The sequence below is a fragment of the Eucyclogobius newberryi genome, unplaced genomic scaffold (genome assembly GCF_026437365.1).
Source record: "Eucyclogobius newberryi isolate DKJ021-1_F unplaced genomic scaffold, fEucNew1.0.hap1 SCAF_1, whole genome shotgun sequence".
Classification (NCBI taxonomy): Eukaryota; Metazoa; Chordata; class Actinopteri; order Gobiiformes; family Gobiidae; genus Eucyclogobius; species Eucyclogobius newberryi.
In genome coordinates, this window is record NW_027315723.1 from 30,527,456 (window position 1) to 30,544,337 (window position 16,882).

The 16,882-nt window shown below is 42.7% G+C and overlaps 1 protein-coding gene across 3 annotated transcripts; it reads right to left on the reverse strand.

Annotated features, from left to right (window-relative positions):
- Positions 1–5,644: 5,644 nt before the first annotated feature.
- vgll2a (vestigial-like family member 2a) lies at positions 5,645–13,807 on the reverse strand. 3 transcript variants are annotated; one of them, XM_072443337.1, is made up of 4 exons: positions 13,554–13,807; positions 11,865–12,105; positions 9,584–10,075; positions 5,645–5,966 (listed from the first exon to the last, which is right to left on the reverse strand). In XM_072443337.1, the coding sequence occupies exons 1-4, from the start codon at positions 13,629–13,631 to the stop codon at positions 5,944–5,946; spliced, it is 834 nt and encodes a 277-aa protein (XP_072299438.1). In that variant the 5' UTR covers positions 13,632–13,807; the 3' UTR covers positions 5,645–5,943. The 3 variants fall into 3 exon arrangements, with proteins under 3 accessions (XP_072299438.1, XP_072299429.1, XP_072299420.1); XM_072443328.1 differs by lacking the exon at positions 5,645–5,966 and adding an exon at positions 6,069–8,224; XM_072443319.1 differs by lacking the exon at positions 5,645–5,966 and adding an exon at positions 6,069–8,316.
- Between the last annotated feature and the right edge of the window lie 3,075 nt (positions 13,808–16,882).

Consider the following 16,882-nt stretch of genomic DNA (forward strand, 5'->3'; position numbering starts at 1 on the left):
ACTGTACTTTTATACTAGACTGTACTCGCTTCTCTCACTCGATACATAACTATACTTTTATACTAGACTGTACTCGCTTCTCTCACTCGATACATAACTGTACTTTTATACTAGACTGTACTCGCTTCTCTCACTCGATGCATAACTGTACTTTTATACTAGACTGTACTCACTTCTCTCAGTCGATACATAACTATACTTTTATACTAGACTGTACTCACTTCTCTCACTCGATACATAACTACTTTTATACTAGACTGTACTCGCTTCTCTCACTCGATACATAACTATACTTTTATACTAGACTGTACTCGCTTCTCTCACTCGATACATAACTATACTTTTATACTAGACTGTACTCGCATCTCTCACTCGATACATAACTATACTTTTATACTAGACTGTACTCGCTTCTCTCACTCGATACATAACTATACTTTTATACTAGACTGTACTCGCTTCTCTCACTCGATACATAACTGTACTTTTATACTAGACTGTACTCGCTTCTCTCACTCGATGCATAACTGTACTTTTATACTAGACTGTACTCACTTCTCTCACTCGATACATAACTATACTTTTATACTAGACTGTACTCGCTTCTCTCACTCGATACATAACTATACTTTTATACTAGACTGTACTCACTTCTCTCACTCGATACATAACTATACTTTTATACTAGACTGTACTCACTTCTCTCACTCGATACATAACTGTACTTTTATACTAGACTGTACTCACTTCTCTCACTCGATACATAACTATACTTTTATACTAGATTGTACTCACTTCTCTCACTCGATACATAACTGTACTTTTATACTAGACTGTACTCACTTCTCTCACTCGATACATAACTATACTTTTATACTAGACTGTACTCACTTCTCTCACTCGATACATAACTATACTTTTATACTAGACTGTACTCACTTCTCTCACTCGATACATAACTATACTTTTATACTAGATTGTACTCACTTCTAGGGCCGGTGCAGAGTAATCTGGGCGGCAGTCGACGGCAGAGGCCTCGACGACCAGATCTCCGGACGCATAAATTAGCTCTGGGGACATGGAATGTCACCTCGCTGGGGGGGAAAGAGCCTGAGCTTGTGCGGGAGGTTGAGCAGTATCGGCTAGATATAGTCGGCTTCACCTCCACGCACAGTTTGGGCTCTGGAACCCATCTCCTCGAGAGGGGCTGGCACTTCTCTGGTGTTCCCAGGCGGCGGGCTGGTGTGGTCTTGCTTATAGTGTTCTCTGCCTCCATTGTTGATGCGAATGCTCGGAGCTGTGGTTGCAAGGTCTCTGTCGTGGCGGCAACTCCCGAACCCGGTGGTGGACACCGGAAGTAAGGGATGCCGTCAGACTGAAGAAGGAGGCCTATCAAGGCCACTCTGGCTTGTGGGTCTCCGGAGGTTATCGACAGGTATCGGCAGGCCAAGCGAGCCGCGGCTCGTGCTGTCGCAGAGGCAAAAACCACGGGCTGGGAGGAGTTCGGGGAGGCCATGGAGGAGGACTATCGATAGGCCCCAAAGAAATTCTGGCAAACCGTCCGCCGCCTCAGGAGGGGGAAGCAGTGCCTCACCAACACCGTTTACGGTGCGGGTGGAGGGCTGCTGACCTCGACTGGGGATGTCGTCGGACGGTGGAAGGAATACTTTGAGGATCCCTCAGTCACGTCTTCCGAAGAGGAAGTACAGACCGGGGACTCAGAGGCTGGCTCATCCATCACTCAAGCTGAAGTCACTGAGGTTGTTCGCAAACTCCTCGGTGGCAGGGCTCCGGGGGTGGATGAGATCCGCCCTGAGTACCTAAAGTATCTGGATGTTGTAGGACTGTCTTGGTTGACACGTCTCTGCAACATCGCGTGGCGTTCGGGGACCGTGCCTCTGGAATGGCAGATCGGGGTGGTGGTCCCTCTGTTCAAGAAGGGGGACCGGAGGGTGTGTTCCAACTACAGAGGGATCACACTCCTCAGCCTCCCGGGTAAGGTCTATTCCAAGGTACTGGAGAGGAGAATCCGACCGATAGTCGAACCTCGGATTCAGGAGGAGCAGAGTGGTTTTCGTCCCGGTCGTGGAACACTGGACCAGCTCTATACTCTCCATCGGGTGCTCGAGGGTTCATGGGAGTTTGCCAAACCAGTCCACATGTGCTTTGTGGATCTGGAGAAGGCTTTCGACCGTGTCCCTCGGGGTGTCCTTTGGGGGGTGCTCCGGGAGTACGGGGTCCGGGGCCCTTTGCTCAGGGCTGTCCGGTCCCTGTATGACCGGAGCAGGAGCTGTGTTCGCATTGCCGGCAGTAAGTCAGACCTGTTCCCAGTGCATGTTGGACTCCTCAGGGCTGCCCTTTGTCACCGGTTCTGTTCGTAGTTTTTATGGACAGAATTTCTAGGCGCAGTCAGAGGTCGGAGGGTGTCCGGTTTGGGGACCACAGGATCTCATCTCTGCTGTTTGCAGACGATGTTGTCCTGATGGCTCCATCAAACCCGGACCTGCAACATGCACTGGGACGGTTTGCAGCCGAGTGTGAAGCGGCTGGGATGAGAATCAGCACCTCCAAATCCGAGGCCATGGTTCTCGACGGGAAAAAGGTGGCTTGCTCTTCAGGTGGGTGGGGTGTCCTTGCCCCAAGTGGAGGAGTTCAAGTATCTCGGGGTCTTGTTCACGAGTGAGGGAAGGATGGAGCGTGAGATCGACAGGCGGACCGTTGTGGTGAAGAGGGAGCTGAGTCGAAAGGCAAAGCTCTCGATTTACCGGTCGGTCTACGTTCCTACCCTCACCTATGGTCATGAGCTTTGAGTAGTGACCGAAAGAACAAGATCGCGGATACAAGCGGTCGAAATGAGTTTCCTCCGCCGGGTGGCTGGTGGCTCCCTTAGAGATAAGGTGAGGAGCTCGGCCACACGAGGGGAGCTCGGCGTAGAGCCGCTGCTCCTCCACGTTGAAAGGAGCCAGCTGAGGTGGCTCGGGCATCTGTTCCGGATGCCTCCTGAGCGGGAGGTGTTTCAGGCATGTCCCACCAGGAAGAGGCCCCGGGGAAGACCCAGGACACACTGGAGGGACTATGTCTCTCGGCTGGCCTGGGAACACCTCGGGATCCCTCCGGAGGAGTGTCTGGGAAGTCTGGGAGTCCCTGCTTAGACTGCTGCCCCGGCGACCCTGCCCCGGATAAGCGGAAGAAAATGGATGGATGTATTCGCTTCTCTCACTCGATACATAACTATACTTTTATACTAGACTGTACTCACTTCTCTCACTCGATACATAACTATACTTTTATACTAGACTGTACTCTGTACGCGAGGGCACTGTCCTCGCGCCCTTTCTCTTCACCCTTTACACTGCAGACTTCAGACATGACACGGACAGCTGTGTCCTGCAGAAGTTCTCTGACGACTCTGCCATCATCGGACTCATCACGGACGACGATGACGCGGAGTACAGAGGACTGGCGCAGGACTTTGTGGACTGGTGTCAGCGGAACCACCTCCTCATCAACGCGGGGAAGACCAAGGAGATGGTGGTGGATTTCCGCAGACGCCACCCCACTGCCCCCTCACCAGTGAACATCCAGGGACGGGACATTGAGAGAGTGGACTCATACAAGTACCTGGGTGTTCATCTGAACCACAAACTGGACTGGACTCATAACACAGACGCACTGTACAGGAAGAGCCAGAGTCGGCTCTACCTCCTGAGGAGACTCAGGTCTTTTGGAGTGACAGGGCCACTCCTGAAGACCTTCTACGACTCTGTGGTGGCATCAGCCCTCCTGTACGGTGTGGCCTGCTGGAGCAGCAGCATCACAGAGAGGGAGAGGAAGAGGCTGGACAGAGTCATCAAGAAGTCCAGCTCCGTCCTGGGCTGTGCTCTGGACTCGGTGCAGGAGGTGGGGGACAGAAGGGTCCTGGCTAGATTCACATCTATGCTGGACCATGAGTGTCACCCCCTGCAGGACACTCTCTCTGCTCTGGAGAGCAGCTTCAGTGAGAGACTGATCCACCCTCGATGTGTGAGGGAAAGGTTTCGCAGGTCTTTCCTGCCTGCTGCTGTCAGACTTTATAACAAACACTGTTAGTCCTGAACACTCGCAATACTGACCTAACCTAATACTGATGTGCAATTCTGTCATATGTGCAATTGCTGTTGGAATTCATGTGCAATTCATGTGCAATTACTGTGAAATTCATGTGCAATCTATGTGCTGTCGTGACACATATTCATGTGCAATTGCTGTCGTGATCACATGCAATGGTATTTATGTATTTATGTATTTATTTATTTATTTGTCTATGGGAGTTTTTATTTATTTATAGGAGATCTTCTACTGAAAGTGTTTTTCAGACTTCCTATAAGTGATCTGTTCTTCTGTATCTATCTCTGTATCTTCCTGCGTTGCACCAATGAAATTGCCCCATGTGGGACAATAAAGGAATATCTTATCTTATCTTACTCACTTCTCTCACTCGATACATAACTATACTTTTATACTCTCCAGCCACACTTGATGGAAAGTGCAGTAGTTACTTAAAAAACAGTTTATCTTTGCACAAACGTCATTAGTGCTCTGAGCTGCAGCGGTCTGACATTAATGTTCTGTAAAAGCCTCTGTGTTCTGAAAACCAGCCTGGCTCTGACTGTTTGCTGAATGTCCCAACCCACTCTTTGCTATTGTTTTACTTTCGCATCTTTTTGGCAAACAAAGCCTGGGTATAAAACAGTCCTTTTGCCTTTAAACTTGCAGAACGGCTGCACGGGACATGCTTTAAGGAGAGACAGGGCAGGTGAATGGGAAAAACATTTAGATTTCGAAACTTCTTCTGTAATTTACTTTTTAAGGGAAACATTTTTTTTCATCATTTTTAAAAATATCTAATAAGGCATTTTATGTGTAAAATCTGAAAAATGTACTGAGCCAAATTTAATATCAGGTAGTCGATACATTTCTGAGGAGATTTTGAATATCTGCTTAAATTGAATTAGAATAGTAAGAATTCAGAGTTAAAACATTAGTAAATCAGGTTTTGAATTAAATATTAATAAATCCTTCTGTCCAAATATTGTTCAGTACAACATTGTTTGGTGTGTGTTGGTGCTATTTTAGGTTCTGATCTTTGGGAGTAAAGTGCATTAAACAGTACTTGAAGTTACAATGTCCTGTACACATCTATAGATGGAAGTGGATTAAAGGCACAATATGCAACTTTTTAGCAAAAGAGAGGCTAAAACAAAAGCATGTTTTTTGTTTTGTTTTTTTCATTTAGGATCGTTTTATTGCAATAAAGTGTTTTGAAAAGCTGTATCCATCTTGTGAGCAGGTTTGCCTCTCCGCATGTTTCAAATAAAGTGTGTTCCTTTGTCAGTAATATTGCACAGAATGGTACGAATATCCATGAAGAAGGTTCAGAAGTATGGATTTAACTTTCTATTTGCATGGAATTATGGTGGCTTTAAATTAAATAGTATATCATCTTGAAGTGCAGATGGACAATGTTGTTGTTTGTGACAGCTGATGTTTGCCAGTGGTGCCACGCCTTAAAGGAGCCGTACCATGCTCTTCTCAGGTCGAACTATAACTCACAGTAAGAAGATCCCTTTACATTCTATTCATTGTGAACTGTGCTCTAAAACAGCTTCATACTACACATAAACAGGTCCACTCACTTCCTGTTGACAACTACACGTCTGATAAGCTCCGCCTCTAGTGCAATGTCTGGGTGAAGTGTCTTGCTCAAGGACACGGCAGCAGCAGCCTGGGCGCATGAATGAAGTGTATTCCTCTAATTGTTTGCGTCGATGCCGTTGTAAATGGCCTTGTGCCTCTCCCTGGACAAGTATGTGGACAATGAGCGGCATCTCCTGGGGCCGGTCGCTCCGTCAGTGCGGCTCACGCGCAACAAGTGTCCAGACGCTCGCCCCAAGAGTCTTGTGATTAGCATTTGACCCGCAAAAGAGCTGAAGAAAGACAAATAATACAAGTATGGATGAAACGTGCGGTCATTCTTTTCATCGCTGTTTGTATATTCTTCCAGGAACTATTTAAGAATCACAGAAGAGGCGTTTTCTTTTTCTTTATCATAGCAGCAAATACATACAAAGACTTGACAACAGAACAATACTTTAGAACATATTTATATTCACGTAAGCACAAATATGGCGGGCGGAAATGGCATGATTTCAGATCAGATTTATTTCATAATTCAGTAAAAGACGTGTGGCTAGTTTCCTTTATACGACTGTAAAGCTGGAAAATGGTTTGTGTTTTTGTTGTAAATAGTTTAAAAGAGACTGTTATTCAAAATTAACTTAAAGAGCTTTTAACCATTCTCAAGGTTATATTTAGATCATATTAATGCATGTTTGAGTCGTCTTTATTTCACCCCCTGCACGCCCACTTCTGCACTCACTTTATTCTCAGATTTATTAGGAGTTTCTTAATGGTGATACATTATAGGATTCATGGTAAGTTTGGCCCAAATAAACAAATGAGCTGTTTACTGTGATCTGCAGCTCTCCACAGGCCGGCTTTGTCCCGCAGTGTGCGCTTTGTTGTAACGATGTTCAGGGTCACGTATCGCCAGGGATAGAATACTTTGAAGATGCGTTTAGATATAGAATACTGAAAACCGGCATTAAAATGTATTTTGTAACACGGTCCAATCAGAGAACTGTATCTGAATAACTATACTAGCTTCACATTGAGTTGAAACATTGGATTGAAAACACCTTAATGTTTGTTTCACAGTTTGTCCTGCATTTATTCATCACTAATAAGAGATGAAAACATTGTGCATGCTCAAGAGCCGTGTTTTCTATTATACAGCGCTGTCAAAATTGTGTGATCGAATACAAGAATGTCTTCCTTTGATTTAGGAAACTGCAATATCACCAACAGAAACGTTACAGTTACTCTAAATGAGTATTCTGAACACATGTTTTAGTGTTCATGTATTTAGTTACCTCCCAACACTGCGTATCGTGAAGAGGCTGGCAGAAATCAGCACTTTATTTGAGTCATTTTAGATCAATAGCGTGATTTAAAACGTCCAAAATATAAAATACCACGTGTGTCAAAGACTGTGTAGCAAACAAAAAGCACGATACGTCTTCTTTAAATCCCTTTTTAGAGTGCACACATCCTTCTTTTAAGACATTGGACATGGTTTACTTTATTGCAATAGTTTGACTGTGGCTCCAAAAGACTTAATTCACTCACAGAATATATTCATTTCATTTTCCTTCTATGTTGTACCGGTTTGGTTCGATTGCAGTCGCAGTCCTTTTTCCCCTCGAGCACAAAGGCTGAACTCGCTGGTGCTCGCGGGGACAGAAATAGCCACACGCCTGCACCGGCACACATTATTACGAGCTGACAGTTGTGCGTGTCCTCCGCAGCAGTTGTCCCGGCGCAGCTCCGCCCGGGCCCCCTTCATTAAGGGGTCTGCGGGCCGCCCTGAGAGCCCCGCTGTGTCCTGAGCGGGGCGAGGGGGACAGTTGGCGCGGACAGCTGTGGCCGACCGGGGGAAACACTCGAGCGCATTCAGTCCACCGGTGAAACGGTCGTTATGTGAAGCCTGTTGAAGCAGCCAGCAATAAATAATGGATTATGAGGGCGTTTTGCAAAGATGTGACTCAAAACGTGATGCGAATATTCCATTTTATGTCCGAAATGATGAAGATGAGAGACGGCTTTGATTGAGTTAATAAAAAGAAAGAGATCCCAGCATCTTTAGGCTTTGTCAGTGATAATGACACGCTTTTCCATGTTCTACATCCTTTTTTTCGACGTAAGATGGAGCCGTGATGAGTTTCTTTTTTCTTTTTTTTAAAATTCACAGTTGATTTGAAACGCACAGGGGGGAAAAGAAATATGACAAACGCTCTCCCTGACAGTGTAAACATGCTATTCTCAACACATGCTGTAAATGCAAATGAGTTTCCGGCGCCGAAACGTGAAGTAAATTCGTTTGTACTTTGCATTTTTGTCCAATAATAACCACTCCATGTAAAACCAAAGAGTGTGAAGTTCCTCTAGTTCCTCCCAGTGTGCTCCGTACGCTTGTCCTTCAAGTGCTCGTCCGTGGACTGGCTCGGCATGTGTCTTTGTCTGTCTTTTCCAATTTAGGAATGTCGTCCACAATTGTCACATTTGTGTATTTTTTTGGTTGCCGTGCGCGTCCGTCCTCAAGCGCACAGTCCTCCGTAGCACAGGGCTGTAAGCAGACCATCACAGAGTATTACACTTCCCCTCAAAGCAGGACTCAAAACCAGTACAAATCCTTGGTTTTATCCTGCGCCTGAAGACCTGAGAGACAGGAGTGGACAGAGGACACAAAAGCAGGAGGAAACGAGGACAAAGGAGAGAAAAGAGAGATTATAAAAGCGGTGAACACACACGGGCCCGAGGCGGAGGAAAGAAAACAGCAGAGGAGAGGAGGTGACAGCTGGTGTCAAAGTGCTGAGTGATCCACAGTTTGGGCTCGAGCAGCGTTCAGGGTAAACTGAGCTTTGAGCTTCTGACCTGATTTACAAGCTCAAGTGGTTAGCTCGCTGCACTCGTGTCCCAAATGTCTTCACTTTAGCAACAGGAATATCACTTATTTTTAAAACCTAACTAACCTTCACATACCTCCACATGTGCGTCTCTTAATACATTTACTTTTGTGGCTACATGATGGAAAAATAATGTGTTTTTCTGTTTATTACCGGCACTTTTTAAAATGAAAGTTGAAATTTACAGGAAATAGAGCTGAGTCTAAGGCAAAATACCTCTGTGATGTCATCAATGACATGAAAAAGTGTAAATGTTTCTTACAGTGTAAACAAAACGTTTAACAAAATAATGATGTTACTAGCTATTACTATTTGTCACATCATAACATTTGTGTAATTTATATGGATTTTGGTCTTTGTTTATAATATGGTTGCTACGGTAACAGATGTGGATTTAACTCTGACACATCTGTGATGTCCAAACAAGAAGTGCCATTATAAACTTCACCAACATCTTCAAACTTGGGAAGAATAGGTAAATTTGTATTTTTATATAACTTATACTTAAGTTCAATATACTGACGTTTATACAAGCAAATACTTTTCAAGGTTCCCCTTTGGTTTATTTGGTTTGTTTCATGTGTCTAGAGCGGATTATATATATATAAATGTGTATATATATATATATATATATATATATATATATAAATGTGTATATATATATATATATATATATATATATATATATATATATATATATATATATACATACATACATATACATATCAAAGATATATAAACATTTTGATAATATCATAAATGTTTTGAGGATTTGCAAAATTGTAATATTGAATATATCTTTTATAGCAATAAATGCTTCAAAAAGAGCTGATTAAAAATAAAAATGAATAAAGTGATGTTGTAAACTTTCAAATAAGTGTGCAAGGTATTTCTATTCGTCTGTGATTATTTTTTCTGACATTTCACATTTGTCTGATTAAACCTCAGCTGACACGTTCAAAGACATGTTTTAACACATAATAACTGAATACTGTTATTGCATTATGGCCCTGGCCTACCTGTGTCCATGTTGAGTCCTATGTCTCCCGCTCCAGCGAAGGCCCCGCTCCAGGCTGACCCTGCCCCAGACTCGCCTTTGCCCCCGAGCTCACAGGGCGAGGCGCTGGGGCCCGGGACAGAGCTGCTGGAGGCCAGGCGATGGTGCGAGCGCACGGAGGGCACGAGCAGGGAGCCGTAGCGAGGGTCAAACGTGGCCCCGTACATCTCGTGCACGCCGGGCCGAGAGTACGCCGAGCCCTGGGAGGCGATGGCGCTGCCCAGAGAGTACGGGTGATGGTGATGGTGGTGGTGGTGTGACGAGTGCCAGGTGTCCGGGCTGGGCTGGTGCAGGTGAGAGTGCAGCGAGGCAGAGGAGTACGGGTCTCCAGGGAAGGACAGCTCTGTGTGTGAGGCAGAGAGAGCGCTGCCCAGGGCCGAGGACACTGACGGCTGGTACGAACTGTTCCAAAACGAGGGCGGGAAACTCCTCTGGCTCATCGGGAACGTGCCGTCTGGGATAAAGACACAAGCAGAGAAAATATAATATGTGTTGTTGAAACCAGGGCAAAAAAAACATCTTCTACATTCATACACAGTATATGACAGTTCTGCACATTTACTGCATTTCTAATGAGATGTTTTCCTGCAGATGTGATGTGTAAAGTCCAAATGTCCAATGTCTCAAACAGTTCTTCAGAAAACACACACACACACACACACGCACCCGCACACGCGCACGCAAGCACAAGCCATGCGACAACTTGAAGCCTCATAAAAAAACGACCGTGGTCCGTCCAGCAGAAAATTAAATTGTATTTTGCAAACTGCAGAGCTTATGGCCAGAATATCTTATGGTGCTGCTGATGTTACGGACTTTATTAAAACAATAACATGTAACTTTCCTTCCGTCATGGATCCTGAGCCCATGTCACGAGTGCATCGTAAACGACGGCTCCTGAGATCCAGACGGGACCAGCTGACTGAGCCGTTCATCATGTGTCAGAGGCAAACACACAGGTGATTGGTCTGGGATGTTTGTAGTAGAATATATCTGGACTTAAACACCAGGGGTTCCCAAACTCTTCAGGCCGGGACCCCCAAAATAACCATACAACCAACTCGGGGGCCCCCACAGTAAAATGAAATAGATGTCTGTAAGAATTTCAAGTTGTCAATCTTTTGAAACAGGTTTATTTGTATACATTTTAGTAGTTTATTATGTTATCTGACCCAATTTCCCTAAAACACACTGTGTACAATTAAAAAAATAGATGTAATACAGTGTCATCATTTTAAAATTACATTATGGAATCATCTCGCGGCCCCCAGCTCATGCTTTGGGAACCACGTGATCTTTCATATGCTCCACGTGTTTCCTAAAGCTGATCTCAAGTTGAAATCATTAAGAAGAGTTTATTTCATGCTCTACAGTTTGTGTTGTGAGAGGGAAATAGAGCCTTTCAGACTTAGGAAATGCATTAATATTATTCAACAATTACAGCAAATGAATATGAGAAGTGCCGTGATGCAGACTGGCTGCTCTCGTGAAGTGTCCTGCTTGACTTCAGCTGTCACCGTCACGTCAACTCGTGCCGATCTCCCAGACCAAGACAAACAAGCGTATTGTCTGACTAACTCTCTCCGTCAGTGTTTCTATTGCTTCATTTTGTTCTGCACTATTTAGTTGGATTTAAATATACTTTGATTTGATGTTATGATTGTTGTTTTCTTTATTTTGATTTCAAGTTTCATAATTAGCTTGTGTTTTTGTAGAAATGTTACTTATTATTTGTGTCCAACTGTGTCTGTGCAATGAACTTTTCTTTTTGGTTGAGCGGTGCTGGTGGTTTGGAGCTTTCCCCTTCCATCATTTAGTGTTCATGAGTTTAGTTTTACAGGGGAAAAAAGAAGAAAAAAGTGAATAATTTGAATCTTATTGTTGTTATTTAGGAATTTGTTTTAAGGCACATACATCCAGGAGCTAAAAGGTAAGATAAAAGTATGAGACTTCTGATTGAGAATGTGCAGAAAGATGAAAAAAGATTAACAATGATGAATTTTGATATTGATTTAATTTAGTTTTTACTCTACGTGGATGCCAAGGCACAGCAGGGGTATAAGTTTAAGTATATTAACAAAGGCTCGAGAGGGCAGAATATTCTCAAAAAGCATAAAAAAAAGCACAGATGAAGAACTGCAGAAGCCTAGTACACACTTATCATCATCAGGGACATTTCAGGGGCCCAGTGTGAGTGCTGAGCGTTAAAACGATCACGAGTATCGCACTGTGAAGTGTCTCACCTCTGCCCTTGTGCGCGGCGCTGTAGCTGGTCTGGCTCAGAGCGCGACTGAAGTGCTCGTCCACCACGGCGCTGATGTCTCCCTGGAAGTACGTGAAGAGGACGCAGCGGGAGCTCAGGTACTCGGCCCCCGGGGGCAGCTCCTTGTCCTCCTCTTTGATGTTGGGGGGGCCGCCGGAGCCCACCACACGACTGCTGCTCTCCGGGTGCGTCTCTTGCATTTTGGAATACAAAGCCAGTTTCTGCAAAGACACAGAGCGTTCATCAAGATAAACTGGAATTATTTGTGTTGTTGTTTTTTGTTTAAATCAAAGCAGATGTTGGCCTTTGACCCCAGCGGTGGTGGAAAGTGCTTTTGGATGCGGTGCAGGTGTGCAGGACAGATAAACCCACTAAGCCCCTTTATCGCTTTCATATTTACTATGGACGTGCCACAGCAGCAAAGTGTGACCCTGAGAGTTAGCGCTGCAGCCAGAGGGAATTAGCTGAATTTTGGAGTGTATTTTAAATTAAATCATCATTAATCATTCAGAAATGAATGTGCAGTATATCATTTAGTTCAACTCATTCACCTTAAATGTGGCTATTTCATCCAAGGACCTGGAATTTTAACACACACACATACACACACACACACAAACACACACACACATTATATATATATATATATATATATATATATATATATATATATATATATATATATATATATATATATACATAATGTGTGTGTTGTATGTATGTGTACACATGTACACATACATTAACATATATATAGATAGATATATACCTGCTGCGGATAAAAAAGCCAAAACATTTGCCTTTAAATTTCAAGCTGAAAACTAAACTAATTTAGTTAAAAAGTGGAATCCAAAAATAATTTTCAGAGGAAAAGTTATTTTACACATTTATGATTTTTTTTTTTTTAATTGAACTGAGATAATCACCATCATCAAGAAGCTGATGTAAAAGTAGAACTGTGTGTCACTTCTGAGAAGAACTGTGCTCATAGTGTAATAAAAATAGCGGAGAGCAGCGGCTGATGCGGGGTCTATTTCAGCCTCAAACAAAGTGAGTTTTGGCACTATGTGAAATATGTCCCGCATGTTGACTGAGAGCCTTTAAAGACAGTGGGAAAAAAGAGAGGACTTTTATAGCTTTGCGAGGGCCTCCTGCCTCTAAGACTAGAACTACAGCAAACATGAAGCAATCTTTACAGCAAAACATCAACAACATAATTAACATTCATTTTAATATATTTTTAAGGGGACATTCAGTAAATCCAAAACTTTATGTTTGCAAAATGTATTTTTTAACTGCAGATAAATAGATAATGAACTATAACATAATGGGCTCAACTTTATTAAAGCAGGTGAGCAGATCGTTTACCGTTTTGTGCGTTTGACAAATACGACCTTGTCTAATTTACGCATCAATAAATCAATAAAAATAAACAGGTCTAATTCAGTTTTTGTGATTTACAATATCTTAATGTGGTACAATTTATATTTAAAAAAGAAAAAGAAAAAAGTTAGAGCGTTTCGCGCGGAGGAACGTGGCGCACGGACCTGGATCAGGCACAGAAGGCGCAGAGTTTTACGCACTAAAAAGTATGCAATAGTTTAAAAACTTGTATAAAATGTAAGAACATTCAAACTATTGCCGGTGTCGGTAGGCGCGTGGGTCGTACCTGGTGATGGTACGGGCTGTAGGAGCTGAAATAAGGCTGAGGACCAAACACTTGGTACATCACATCCAGGCAGCTCATGGCGTAAACTCAGGAAGAAGACGCGCGCGTCATCGGGGTTTGGCTCCGTTAGACGCGGGAGAAGCACCGGTTAATCCCGGGACAGTGTGTCGGACCCGAGGGCCTCTGATCTCTGCTGTATCTGCGGCTCTGCTGCTGCTCCACGCGCTTAACCCAACACACTGAACACGCGCGCCCAGAGGAATCCCCTCCAGCCCCCGCGCGCGAGCGCTGCCTGTGGTCCACAGCCAATCACAGGCCGCTTCAGCACTGCTCTATGGGCTTTAATTATGAACCATTAGTGGTCCATGTTGCGCATTAATGAACATTTTAATAATGCCATCTATGAACTAATTATCTAACACATGCAAATATCTGTAATGATTAAACAAGCAGCATTGTGCACTTTGAGGGTCTGATCCTGTTCACGGTCTAAACCGCAATTGTTGCATCTCATGAATGACTTTAATGTTTGAATATAGAAATAAATATTCCTACTTTTCATTTCACTTCATAATATTATTATTATTACTAAAGGGTATTATAACAAGATAATAAGCCTCTCAAATGTAGGCTTATTAGGACTATTCTTACCCTTAGTGACAAACACAGAGGTCAGAGGTCACAGTCGTCAGTCCTAAGTCTACAGAGCGTCAGTTTGGAACAGACACGGTGTTATATAATGTTATATGAGCCCACAGTAATGCAGCGTAAGCAAATCCCCCCATTGAAGACACAAAAAGCACAACAAACCTGCTGTGTGACCGACATCACCAGATTCCAAAATCATTGGGGTCAAAGGTTAAACGTGGCTCCTAGTTTGGTGCTTTTACAAGATGTCAGGGGTCAACAGTGGTAGTTCTTTCAATGCAGGGCAAACACGGTTAATTACAGTAAAACATTTTGCACCGTGGCATCAGCTCAGACCAAAATGTGTGGCTTGAACCTAACAAGGATGCAGCCTGCTCCCAAAATGATCTCATATCATCATGTTTTCATGTAATTACAAGCTATTCATATTATTTTTGCCACAAGCTATATTACCCAGAATTCCTTGGGCTAATCCGGGCCCTGATGAGGCAACACAGCAGGAAGACAGTTGCCAATTTACCAGAAACTGCCTGTTTTTACCTTTGATCCTTTTTAATAAAGTTTATCAAGTGGAATAGTCAAATGGGGATAGGTAAGTTATCTTAGATTATTTATGGAGGTTTTATTCACGATGCAATTGTAAAATAGGGTTAAGGTAATAGGGTTTTCATATGCATGTTTGTTTTCATAAATCCATCTTTAATTTGCTGTAATGAGTTGTAGCGTTGCTATACTGCTCCCTGAAAACTTTTAATGATTTAAGTTTCACAGAAAGAGCTAGTTCAAAAGATTTAAAAATTCTACAGCTGGTGGTTTGAACTTTAAAAAAAAGAACAGTCCAGAAAAAGAAAATGTATGTTTACCTTTATCTCAAATTGCCGTGTGTCCTTTGTGGCGACCCCAGTTAACAGCTCACCTGTTCCCTGCAGCCGTGAGGATAATAAAACCCCAAATATCCAGTGTAAGAACCAAACGCCGAGGCCCAATAAAAGGAATGATGTAAGGCAACCACTCAATAAAGGGCCAGCAGATTTGGCAATTTTAAAACTGCTGATTCATATTTGAATAACTAGCAGTTCCAAAATGCTAAATAATCATTTTTTTCCCTCAATATTGTCAATTCCATTAAGAATAACCTTGTAATTTTGTGTTTTTGGCCAGGTTTCACTGACCACTTACAGCCTTTTCTTCCTTTTGCTCCCCCCCAATTTTTAAAAGATAAAAACACAGAACAGACACAGAACAAAGAGCAGAGAGAGAAACTTAGAATACAAAATACAATTACAAATAGCCTGTTTAAATACAATGTATATCTTTGGATGAAACATAATCACAAATGGACTTCTGACAAACTCATCTATGATTCTGTAGATTAGAGTTGTAAACATTGTCAGGGTGATGCCATAACTCCATCTGCACCAGAATGTTTTTCTCATAATGCCATACTTTTGAACAGATCTACTCTTTGTGCAGATAAACAACTAAAGATACAGAATGTAACGGTTCTAAATTGTTCTCGAACGATTGAACCAGATGAAGGAAAAATCAATTCCAGTGTGAACATAGAGTCGGGCTGGAAAGAAGACAAAAGCAAATATGTTTTAATGGACATTGTCAACTGTGGCTTGCATTCCACAGTGAGAAGAATGCGGCGTATAAGAAGAAAACTTTAACTTACAATACAACAACACAGTCTAGTGAATATCTGACTTCTGAAACGGCTCCATTTGCGTTTACGTGATCAGTGTTTTGATTTGGGGAAATAAACACATTAAAAAGTACAAATTTGACCGATTATATTTGCTTTGATTTGCTTTATATAGTCCACATTCAAACTTAGCTCAAACTAATTTGCAGTTTTATTTGGAAATGACCTTGTGAGCGCTACGGGCCAAATGAACTGTCCGTAAGTACTTTGGTTCAATGTCTCCCTTTTATTCAGTTACATTCAGGTTTGAGGTCATTTCAAATAACTTAAGCCGCAGCATTAAGCGTTAACCAATTTGTATATTTGATTAAGTCCGTGATCATGGATGTGTTACGTGTTATCGTGATTACTGAGTGTGTTTGGCCTTGTAAATTGGGCGAGTTGTGTCGGGGAGGGCACCTGGCATTAAAACACAGGCCAAAGGAATAAGGTAATTGTTGTACAGTAGAAGAAATAACAAGAATCATACTGTTGTTTAGCGCTGCTTTACGATACAAATGTAAAAATACCATACTTTCCCATCCCCTCACTATGCAGAACGTTTATACGAGACTTTAAAATACATATGAATGATTATATATATATATATATATATATATATATATATATATATATATATATATATATATATATATATATATATATATATATATGTGCAGTGTCTGTCCGCACTCGTTGCTGGATGTAATGAATATGAGCAGAGAGTTGAGGAGTCGTGACAAATGCACTCTCTCTCCTGATCCTGCTGTTGTGTCTACGGCAGGGCCCGTGTGGAGCTGCTGTTTTGAATACTTCAAGGACATATTTCTGGATTCCAGGCATGGATTCTGACCTAAAGCTCTTATTAATGACCACAAAGGGCACTTTTAACATCACTAAAAGTCTGACCCGTGGACTGTTCAGCAAGTGCGCTCGTGACAGACGTGTTTCAACGAGACTGATTTCATCTGCTGCTTCGCTTTCCCTTTCCTTT

What these genes read in the sequence shown, in the direction of transcription:
- vgll2a (XM_072443319.1), bottom strand. Translation starts at nt 13,631, where the DNA reads ATGAGCTGCCTGGATGTGATGTACCAAGTGTTTGGTCCTCAGCCTTAT. An exon ending in ACAGCCCGTACCATCACCAG is followed by an intron (nt 12,106 to 13,553) that starts GTACGACCCACG and finishes GTGTCTTTGCAG; the next exon opens with AAACTGGCTTTGTATTCCAA. An exon ending in AGGACTCAACATGGACACAG is followed by an intron (nt 8,317 to 9,583) that starts GTAGGCCAGGGC and finishes CCTGTCTCTCAG; the next exon opens with GTCTTCAGGCGCAGGATAAA.